This window comes from Pygocentrus nattereri, chromosome 19 (genome assembly GCF_015220715.1).
Source record: "Pygocentrus nattereri isolate fPygNat1 chromosome 19, fPygNat1.pri, whole genome shotgun sequence".
Taxonomy (NCBI): domain Eukaryota; kingdom Metazoa; phylum Chordata; class Actinopteri; order Characiformes; family Serrasalmidae; genus Pygocentrus; species Pygocentrus nattereri.
The window spans coordinates 25,162,373-25,174,758 of record NC_051229.1 but is presented as its reverse complement, the minus strand read 5'-3'; the positions used below and the strand labels follow the sequence as shown (position 1 = coordinate 25,174,758).

The 12,386-nt window shown below is 38.3% G+C and overlaps 1 protein-coding gene across 2 annotated transcripts in view; it reads right to left on the bottom strand.

Annotated features, from left to right (window-relative positions):
* znf407 (zinc finger protein 407) overlaps positions 1-12,386 on the bottom strand; it is a 96,924-nt gene that overhangs the window by 72,131 nt on the left and 12,407 nt on the right. For both annotated transcript variants that reach the window (XM_017683661.2, XM_037531003.1), the window contains exon 3: positions 11,955-12,069. In XM_017683661.2, coding sequence (XP_017539150.1) covers positions 11,955-12,069 — 115 coding nt within the window. The remainder of the gene's footprint in view (positions 1-11,954; positions 12,070-12,386) is intronic.

Here is a 12,386-nt window from a genome sequence, read left to right as displayed (position 1 = left end):
AAAAGCAAGAGGGGAAAAATACTGATGAACTTTAGTGTTGGTGAGGGCTTATGATCACACCTTGGCCTGCAAAGAAAACAAACAAATGGAACCTTGACCAAATCAATTCTCACTTCTCACTCAAAACACATTTTCTAATTGATCTAATTTTGGACATATTCTGAGAAGAAATAATTTACTGGAAAAGGCCACTATGTTTGGAACAGTTGAAATTATAAGAGGAGGAGGATGGGCAACTATAAGATGAAGGAATACAATCAGAGGAATCATGAAAAAGCCATAGTGTGGAGAGTGACAAAAGCAGATAGAAGTCATGATTTCACTGTAAATCCCTCACTCCACCTGAAGGTCCCAGTAACCACATAGAAAGACGTTTAAAGAAAGAGACAAGCTCTTCATTCACCAGAAAGGCAGCTTTACTTTCTACCTTGTTCTCAGCAGGAGCTCCACTCACCCTCTTCTGCTGAAATGAAAGGGGCCACCCCATTTTTCAAGTAATCCGGCAAACTAATATTCTTCAGGTCATCGCTGCCACAGTGCTAATGTCAGCAGTACATGTTTTCAAAACAAGCTTGATGTGCCTGTAATCTCTCCCATTCCAGTACTTACGAAAACAGAAAGAACATGTCAAAGAATCAGAATCAGATTTGTTGGCCAAATATGTTGACACACACAAGGAATGTGGTTCCAAGCTGTTGGTGTCCCTCTAATTTTATATATGACATAAAGACAATATACACGTAATTTACAGACAGTACACAGTATACAAGTAATAAGCCAACTATGTAAGCACAATAAGACACAAACAATATATTTTACAGACAGAAAATCCACAGTATACAAGCAAAATATGATTAAATAGGAAAAAACAACATACATAACGTGTGGTAGTACAAACAACAGTAATCTACATCACGAACAGGAATGGAATTGTGGTGTCATATCTACATAAGAACAATATATATGAAAAATTCTAATCTGGATTCAGGCCACATCACAGCACTGAGACAGCTCTAGTTAAGATAACTAATGATCTTCTTCTTGCCTCTGATCAAGGCTAAGTTTATCTTAACAATTTATCTTCCAATTATTCAAAAGTAAGATTTGGAATTCCACAGGGCTCTATTTTAGGACCATTACTATTACTATTACTATACATGTTACCGTTAGGCACCAAGTAACCAAGCAACCACATAAGTAACCATGGCATTTACTTTCAGTGTTACGCAGACGATACGCAACTGTACATATCAGCCAAGCCTGATGACAAATACAGATTAAATAAAATAGACGACTATGTAAAAGACGTGAAATGCTGGATGTTACGGAACTTCCTCCTACTAAACAGTAACAAAACAGGTTCTCCTTCTGGGTCTAAAATTGGCAAGAAATACATTATCAGATTTATTCCAGTTACACCTGGCTCAGCAGCAAATAACCTTGGCATCATAATCAATTCCGATTTATCATTCGATCACCACATAGGCAGCATCACTAGGACTACTTTTCTACATCTTTGCAACATTGCCAAGATAAGAAATGCCCTATCCCTGCGTGATGCAGAAACGCTAGTACATGCCTTTATTACTTCTAGGCTACACTACTGTAACGCACTACTGTCAGGATGTACGAGCAGGAATCTAAGCAAACTTCAACTAATCCAAAATGCTGCAGCCAGGGTCCTCACTAAAACTAGAAAATTTCATCATATCAGTCTAGTGCCATCATCACTTCATTGGCTGCCTGTTAAATTCCATATTGATGATAAAATTCTTTTATTGACGTATAAAGCCCTACACGGGCTCACTCCTGAGTACCTACAAGACCTTATTTCCTATTACGAGCCCTCATGACCACTCAGATCGCAGAGTGCTGGCTAATTAATAGCTCCTAGAATTCATAAGACTGCAGCTGGGGGAAGAGCTTTTTCTTATAAAGCCCCCAAACTCTGGAATGATCTTCCAGATCATTCACATTCCCAGAATTCCCACATTTTATGTACAAATAGACAATAAAACTAATTCCCTCTCCCTGTCTTTTTTCCGAGTATACAACCGCCCACGTGTCCGGCTGGACACTGAAGAATGACTAACTGTCGAGCCCTCCTGCTACCCACTTCTGACCAGCTGCCCACACTCCAGCTACCGCCACCTACCTTGGACAAGCTGCCCACCCTACACTGATGTTTTCATAGACTCCTAGCTATTACTAATACTACTACTATTAATATTAGTAGTATAATCACTTGTAGGTAGTTTGACCAGAGGAGGATGGGTCCCCCCTGGTGAGCCTGGTTCCTTCCTAGGTTTCTTCCTCAGTTCTGAGGGAGTTTTTCCTTCCTTCCTGGCTTGCTCACTGGGGGGTTTTACATTCTTGTTAAAATTCTGTCTTTTCTAGAATTCTGTGAAGCTGCTTTTTTTTTTTTTACATCTATTGTAAAAAGCGCTATACAAATAAATTTGATTTGATTTGATGTGTACAATTCTATGGTTGGTATGGGTGTAATAACTATCTGGGAAAAAAAACAAACAGGAGTAGCTATGGCTTAGCAGATAATATTCCTGGTCAGTTGTTTATAAGAGTGATGGCCTGAGAAAAGAAACTACTCCTGTGTCTGAACAGGTTTCTATAGTGCATACTGGAAGAGAGAAGTTGAAAGGTTGTGTTGAGGATTCAGTAAGTATATATAGAGAAGAGCAGAGCAGAGAATCTGATCTTCTTTATCATCGAGTTTCTGGCCTGTTTCAACAGGGCTCTATATCCTTTTCTATAGTCATCTGCCATAGCATATGAAGCTGTCTTAGTTTGGTCGAGAACCACGGCTCGCTACGTTTGTATGTGTGGAACATCTTTGTTGGCACAAAACTGCTGTAAGATGTCACAGAGTCAGTCAGTTCATACAGGTTGCCAGCTGCAGCTTCAAATACACTCCAATTGTTACATTCAAAATATTCTTGCAATTCTTGCTTTGCCTCCCTGGTCCATTTCTTCACAGTTTTTACTGCTCTTTTCAGGCTTTGCAGATTATAGATTTTGCCTGTATTTTGGAACAGGATGAACCAAGCATCAGAGTGCCCAAAAGCTGCCTGGGGAACACAGCGATATGCATCTCTGAAATTAGTGTAGCATTTGTCCAGTGTGCTATTATCCCTGGTGAGACAATTAATATGCTGACTATATTTGGGGAGTTTGTGGTTTAATTTTGCTCTGTTAAAGTCCCCAAGTATAAAATGTGAGACCACATATTTTTGTTCCAAGCCGTTTGGGCAGCCAGCATTTGCAATGCGTCAGAAAAAAAATGACTTGCAGTTTATGAACACTAAATCTAACTAAGTTTGGGCTGCAGTATTTATTTCATACTGTGACATCTGTACACCACCTCTCATTGATGTAGGAACAAAATCTGATGCCAGATAATACGAATGCATTCAATCTGCAGTACTTAAAATGTGAGTCACAACATTTGAGCAAAGCAGACAGGTTACCAAGTTAGCTCCTCTCAATGTTATATCTCATGCAAATAAGTTTTACTTAATCAATTATTTTACTGCAGCGCAAAGCTTGAGTATATGCTTTTAACAGAAGCAAAGTTAAATGAACATCGGTGGAGGTATAGGTGGAGAGAGGTGGAGGTATAGGTGGAGATAGGTGGAGGTACAGCCACTCTATTTTATGATTCTTTCCAGTGCAAGCATTTTGTGGTTCACAAACTTCACATGCAAATGATATCTCTGAGCAGTTTTGAAAGTGGTCCCAATAATTGTCGACAAGCCTCCAAAGTACAATGGAAATTTTATTGATAAATTTACAGATATACTATCTTTTATATTTACAGATTTTGATGAATTTTTTATTACTGGTGATTTTAACATACATACATATTGACAATTCCCAGGATAATTATGCCAAGGAACTTATGCCATATTAGACTCTCTCAGCATGTGTCACCACGTGAGCATGTGACCAGGAGCACACACACTGTCGTGGCCACATTCTGCATGGGGTTATCTCAAAGGGATATCACTTTGTCAGATCATTACAGCGTTTTCTATTAAATGTGTAAATCATTAGAGATCAAATCACTAGACATTTATAAATGACAGCACAGCTATACTTCTTAGAAACATAATGTACACTGTACCATGCAGACCATCAGATTAATTTGTCCATGATGCTCTTCTGGACAGCTTCAACTCAAAAAAAGAAGAGACTGCACCAAATACAGTTAAAACTATGTCATGCCACATAAAGCACCATGGAGAAATGCTACTGCAATTTAACTCCAAAAGAAAGTCTGTAGGATGGCTCGATGCAAATGGGGTAAAACCAAGCTTCAGATTCACAAAAAAAAGCTGTAAAGATAGGCTGCGTGACTACAAAACAATAGTACTGTATTGTAACATTCACAACAATAACGTCCTGTTCACTATAGCTGACAAACTAGTGTCAATCGAGAGACGTAACAAACTAGTGTCAATCGAGAGACATAACAAAGTAGTATCAATCGAGAGATATTGTTATTAATAATGAAATTGTAATCAACATAATCATCTTAAATGATTAACTTGCAGTCTTGACACGTAACTTTTTAAGAGAATGTGTTTCACTCTCTTCACTTAGTATCAGACATACAGACAGTAAGCACCTCACTCATGAGCCCCTGTGAAGCCTCTCTTAAAAAAATCTGAACTCAGGTGTTGCTTCTGATCTAGAATCTAATCTAATGTAGAATCTAATCTAGCTTGCTTCTAATTACAGACCTATTTAAAATCTCCATTTCAAACTGTCTTTAAGCAACTTACTGGCCTTCTGTTCTTAAACAGCTGTCGAGGCAAATTTCACTCGTGATTCCACCCTAATCATAGTACTGAGACAGCTCTAGTTAACATCATTAACAACACTTAAAATCTGATTTTAGAAATATAGCTGTTCTACTGCTGCTTGTTATTAGTGCTGCCTTTCATACCACTGACCATAAAGTTCTTACAGACAGACTTGAGAACTGGGTTGGACTCTCAGGAACTGTGCTAAAATGGTTCAGTTCATACCTATAAGCTTCTTTTGAGAAACAGAAAATGTTTGAGTGCATGTCAGTGAACAGGGGTGTGCTCTAGGGTTCAATTCATGGGTCTCTTATATTTAATTTATACATGCTTCCTCTTGGCAAAATCCTACAGGACTATGGGATGACACACAGATTTATTTGGGCTTCTCCCTAAACAACTACGGTCCCCTTGGCTCAGTTTGTAAGTGCCTTGAGCACATCACTAACTGTTAGGGACAAAAACGTTCCGCAGATGAATAAAGACAAAACAGATTATTTTATTTAGGAATAGCAGTAAAAGGCACAGACTTGCAGCCAGTTTGGATTTGAGAGCCCTAGAATCTAAAGAACAAGCACGTGACCTTGGTGTGCTAATGCACTCTGATCTGTTTTAGCATGTCAAAGCAGTTATTTAACCAACATCTTATCACCTTAAAAACATCAACAATATTAGATCTTTTCTGACTAAAAAAGACTAAGAGAAACTCATCCATGCCATTATTTCAAGCAGGATTGAATACTGCAATGGTCTCCTAACAGGACTCACAAAAAATACCAAAAGCTTATGTTGATTGAAAATGCAGGTGACCATATTCTCACTAGGAGTAAAATTAATTTTATGCTGCTGTGACATGAGCTGACCAGAACTTTGAGATCACAGAGTAAAGACTAAACATGGAGTAGCAGTGCTGAGCTATTATGCTGCTTTTAAACTGAGCCTGTTGACATAGAGCATTAGAAGAGCCACGACACTAGGCTTGTTCTTTTCACCACCAAAACACTAAAACATTTCCTAAACAGAGAATATAGGTCAATAACTCACACTTCTACAGAATACGGATTCAAAAAATGACAGAGCTTTATAACCTTCAACCCTATTTTAATAAACCTATGCATTTGATGTGATAAATATTCTGTAATTCTACTTCTACCGATCCCAGCAGAGTACAATCAGCTAATTTAGAATTTGTAAGCAAACCATATATAATTTTTTTATGTTGATGAGAGGGATCAGCTGTTTACCATTAGCTTTATTTATCTGTGTTTAATTAAAAACAGTGTTTTGGATATAAAACCTCTTTCCTTGTCCTCTGAGGACATCTCTCACGCTACCAAAACACCATTAAGCCAAAACCCTTGTGAAAACCCTTATTAAAATTCTTAGATAAATGATGATGCAGGTGTGTTTCTCGTTGATGGAAAAACAAACATGCTGTGTGATGACTACAGCCAAAACAGTCAGTACTTTCATTGCTTTATGAAGCAATGCTTTCATTGCAAGCATTAGCAACTATCTAAATGACAAAAGAGGCCAAAATGAAGAATCAGTGGAAGCTCAGGTTCTGAGATTTTAAAATCTAATTCAGAACAACTGTGTGAGTCAGACAGTTCTGTAAAAAATACTGATCAATATTTTGATCACTTTTCATAATTATTATAACATCATTGCTGAAATGACATCACTGTTCAAAATAATTACTAAACTCACTACAGGAGGAAAAATAGAAATGAATGACCGAATTGTTCGAAGCTTAGATTTGTTACTGCCCATTTGAGAAAAGAGAAAGAGCTACAGTCTGAAGTCACATGAACAATAGCAGTCTGGACAGACACCCACCCACACCCACCCCCACCCCCACCTTCGAAGCCGCTTCTCCTTCTGGGTCATGGGGGCAGTCAGGACAGTTAAAGCTATTTTTTAACAAGATATATTCAAAAACACAGGAAACTACTTCTGTATTTATTGGGTCTTTCTATGTTTTTTAAATGGGTGCCCGTCATGGTTAAATCTTTCAGACAAGTTAATTTTACTTCATGAAAAAAATTTACATTTACAATTTAAAATTTACATTATTTTGTTTCTAAAATTCCTACTAGACAGTCCTACTTGAGACTGCAGGCCCTAATAAGCTCAATAAATCATTTTTATGACATAGTTTAAAAGGAACCCAAGAGCTTGCTTTACACAGTGAACTTTTATGCAACTTAAATTGCCTGATAAGTTGCTTAAAGCATCCTCCAACTCATGGAACTCGGCTGCAACAGGGACACATTGATAAACATACAATCACAGAAACGTTCTCAAAAGACATGTAGGCTAGCAATAGTGAGGTGGAAAAAAGTCAACATTTGTCGACCAAAGTCTGTCTATGCTGTAGCATTACTACAGTGATTTTTTTGTGAAACAGGCTATATACAGGCCATATTGACCTACTGTGTACATCACTGCCTGGTTTAGCTTCAGTTCACAGTGTTAGCAGCACTGCTCATTTTCTCTTTGCTCAGTATGAGGTGCACAGAGTGTTATTGTAGGCTTTGACCATACATGATGGTCTGTTCAAATGTACGGACTCATCAAATAACAAGACATTAGAAATCACACAGTGTATGTTTGGCTTTTAGAGAACATTCAACAGCCCTCAAACAGCCAAGACTCATAAAACACTACATATGAGCTTCTTGGATGTACAGTATCTCACAAAAGTGAGTACACCCTTCACATTTCTGCAAATATTTAAAAAATATTTTTATCTTTTCATAGGACGACGCTATAGAAATGAAACTTGGATATATATTAAAGTAGTCAGTGTGCAGCTTGTATTGCAGTGCAGATTTACTGTCCTCTGAAAAGAACTCAATACACAGCAACTAATGACTAAATAGCTGGCAACATAAGCGAGTCCACCATGTCACAGTGAACGTGTCCAAATTGTGGCCAATTGTGTCGTCATCCCTCCCTGGTGTCATGTGACTCGTTAGAGTTACAAGGGTCCAGGTGTGAATGGGGAGCAGGGCTGTTAAATTTGGTGTTGTGGGTACAATTCGCTCATACTGGCCACTGCATATTCAACATGGAACCTCATGGCAAAGAACTCTCTGAGGATGTGAGAAATAGAATTGTTGTTCTCCACAAAGATGGCCTAGGCTATAAGAAGATTGCTTACACCCTGAAGCTGAGCTATAGCACAGTGGTCAAGGTCATACAGCGGTTTTCCAGGACAGGTTCCAAACCCAATTGAGCACCTGTGAGGCATCCTCAAGCAGAAGGAGGAGGAGTGGAATGTGTCTAACATACATCAGCTCTGTGATGTCATCATGGAGGAGTGGAAGAAGATTCCAGTAGCAATCTGTGCAGCTCTGGTGAATTCCATGCCCAAGAGGGTTCAGGCAGTGCTAGATAATAATGGTGGTCACACAAAATATTGACACTTTGAGCACAATTTGGACATGTTCACTGTGAGGTGGATTCACTTGTGGTGCCAGCTATTTAGACATTAATGCTGTGTGTTGAGCTCTTCTCAGAGGACAGTAAATCTGTACTACTATACAAAAGCTGCATACTGACTACTTTAAGTTATATCCAGTTTCATTTCTACAGTGTCGTCCCATGATAAGGTATAATAAAATATTTGCAGAAATATGAGGGGTGTACTGTTGTTAAGAGATAAGGAGCAAAATGACAGTTGTACAGAAAAGATGTTCTGATGTGGAACAAAAACTGCTCATCTCCACAGCAGCACTACACGATCCAAGGTTACGCTGAAAAATATAGCATAGCTAGCTAATGTAATTCATTTAAAATCAGATAAATGTAATGAATTTAAAGTTGCACACATTTATACTAACAACTACTTAACTGTAAGTAGATTACTCAGTAAGGTGTCAGACTCAGTAACAGTGAGTACTAAAAAGGTGTACTTCTAATCAGTCTGGAAAAAATGGTATCGAAGCACCCCCCATTATAAGCATCTCAATTTTATTAAACAATTTTCATAAAACAGTCAATTAAAGTGGTGATAGCGTGTCATGGGATGATGTATAATAAATTATTTTATTAAAATAATTTTAATCATTAAATCCAACTTTATCAGACTAATGATACATGAGACATCAATTAGGATATAACTAATTTCTACATATGTTTTCAAAGGCATAATGTATATACAACAGATAAAAACTCTAATGTATATGTAAAGTACCTATACAGATAAAGAAAAAGGATGGCATTGACAACTGGAAAATTGACAAATGCTGCAAACATTTACACTTCATGAATGTTGTTATAGCAAAAACAATGTTGGTGTTGTATTGCTTCATGTAACTGTCAATATGCCTTGACATTATGTTTTAGGCCTCTCACAACATGCCATTAATTGTCTGCAAGAAATAGCATGGGTTGAATATGTATGCTGTTAAATATATTTATTATACTTGGCTGGTTACAAGGAGACAACCCCTCACATTCACTTTATTTAGTCTACAAATGTAAGCTAAGTGGACATCTAAGCATCCATGGAGACTTAAACGTGGCCAAACTGGTTTATTAGCTATCTTGTTTCCTAGCTATGTTTACTTAATAGCTGTTGAATAGATACACTACACTGCTCGAAGCATGCACACTCTCACAGAAATTTCTCAGTAACACAGAAATACGTGTAGAGTAAAGCAAAGCATATATTTTTCTTTAGAGCAAAAATACAAGCAAAAAGCATATTCTGTTAAGATGTATGCTTAAAAACATGGAATTTAGCCACACAGCTAACAATCATTACTCAGCACGGCGCTCAGAACATGTTACAGCACAAAGTTAGAACTTTTCTGCTTACATACACTATATTGCCAAAATGATTCACTCACCCATCTAAATAATTGAATTCAGGTGTTCCAATCACTTCCATGGCCACAGGTGTATGAAAACAAGCCCCTAGGCCTGCAGACTGCTTCTACAAACATTAGTGAAAGAATGGGTCGCTCTCAGGAGCTCAGTGAATTCCAGCATGGTACCGTGATCGGACGCCACCTGTGCAACAAGTCCAGTCATGAAATTTCCTCACTACTAAATATTCCACAGTCAACTGTCAGTGGGATTATAAGTGGAAAAAAAGTGGAAGCGATTGGGAATGACAGCAACTCAGACACAAAGCGGTCAGCCACATAAAATGACAGATCAGTGAGAGGCACATAGTGTGCAGAGGTCACCAACTTTCTGCAGAGTCAATCGCTACAGACCTCCAAACTTCATGTGGCCTTCAGATCTGCTCAAGAACAGCGTAGAGAGCTTCATGGAATGGGTTTCCATGGCCGAGCAGCTGCATTACATAACCAAGCACAATGCAAAGCGTGGAATGCAGTGGTCTAAAGTGCTGCCACTGGACTCTAGAGCTGTGGAGACCTGTTCTCTGGAGTGACCAATCACACTTCTCTGTCTGGAAATCCGATGGACGAGTCTGGGTTTGGCGGTTGCCAGGAGAACTCTTAAAGCTTCAGCACCAAGAGATTTTGGACAATTTCATGCTCCCAACTTTGTGGGAACAGTTTGGGGACGGCCCCTTCCTGTTCCAACATGACTGCGCACCAGTGCACAAAGCAAGGTCCATAAAGATGATGAGCCAGTTTGGTGTGGAAGAACTTGACTGGCCTGCACAGAGTCCTGACCTCAAACTGACAGAACACCTTTGGGATGAATTCTTATATATTCTTATAAAAAAATTTAGACCACATAAACTGCTAATGAGACTTGTAAGCAAACATTAGAGAAGACAAAAAATTAACCTGGTGAGCTGCTGTGATGATGCTTGATTATGGTGGTCTGCTAACGCAATCGAGCATCAAGACATTTTAGCATAGCATTCACACTACAAATGAAACGTGATCATGTGCATTCCTGACCACCTTCGAAGGAAGTATGAGTGATCAGATAACAGTAGTCTCTTTTCCACAATCAAGGCAAATGGCTCTCAAGGCTGTCCTGGGCCATACTTTTCCATCCATTGAACCACTAAATCAGTATAAGAAATCAGAAAACTGCACAAACAAGTGGCTAACAGGATAATAGACACATCCACCATCTACCACAAAACACATTTGATTACGCTTGTCACTACAGCACCAGTTTCTGCATGCTCTTAGATTCTTTATCCTCTAAATGGTGGTATTTGAGCAACAGTTATTGAAACAGTGTGTGCAGTGAGTTTCTCCTGTACACAAGCATGAATGTCGCCAAGCAGAACAAGTCTATGATTTATCTTTGTTACTTCAACCCCAGTCATACCAATGCTGTGCTCTTTATCTACCTCTAAATAGGTGTTTTAATCAGGGCTTCGTTTGAACCGAGCCCATATTGTGATGGGAAGCACAGTATATTCGCATTCGTTTAGCCTAGCCGGCTACAGCTTAAAGCTGTAGCCGGCAAGGAATGGGTCCGATTTCGGCTTTTCTCTTTCCACCACTGATCAGTTGACTTTGATCTCGCTGTTAGAAGTTTTTGTCATGTATACTTGTCTTTTTGCTAGAGAGGACCCAGGTAGCATTAGATGAGCTAGGAAGCCACAGCTCTTGACACCAGAGAAGAGGTTTAATCTTGGCTTTCTGTTCCTCTAACATCCGTTCTACTTTGCTTCCTCAGATTTGAGTCATTATCATCTAAATTTGTCAGTAGAGCTTTTGTTAGTCAGAATCAAACCTGTTCTGTCCTGAGCAGAATGCTTACTGTAGATTCATATATCATCACATACAATAATGTGCAGGATTCCCAAAGAAAAACACATTTAGGTGTAACCCTCTGTGTATTTGGATTCCCACAGGAAATTTAAAAAATGTATGCAAGCAAGTTGAGTGAAACATTTGTGTGAATGCACATATTTGTGTGTGTGTGCAGGTTTAAAAGACTGAAAGTGTTGTTTGACAACTTGTGTGTAATATTAATATGGTCGGATAAATCACTGAACTAAAACAATTTTATTCTATGTGTTTTCCAAAATAAAAGTCTCCTCCAAACACAGTAGAGCCCACTTGTGGCTGATTTAGAAACAGAAATGTATTTCCGTCCTATTCAAATCACTAAAATATATGAATGTCTTCTACAACAAAAAAATCTCCTATGAAATAAAACTGCAATTTTCACACTTACCCGCAGACGTGGCATTTATACTCCCTCATGCCTAAGTGTCTCTTTACATGGTTCCTCGCGTCTCCGAGCTGTGCTGTAGCAAAATTACAGATTTTACACATGAACGGCTTTGATCCTGTAAACACAGAGAACAAAAAATCACCAGATCTTATACAGTTTGATCTTTGATATCATTTTAGTCAGTTTTATTTAGACAATAATGTCAGTTTCAGATTAGAATTCACTTCAGATCAAGATTAAAATTCACTTCACATTATATAAAAATTAACTTCACAACAGATCAGAGCTCACTTCATACTGGATTAGAATTCATTTCAGATCAGAAATAATTTCTCATCAGATCAGAAATTCAGTTCAACTGTAAGTGAAAGAGCAATAAAATGCTGTTTTACACAGTTGTTCTTCAAAGAGCACAGGAAAGAACATTAAACT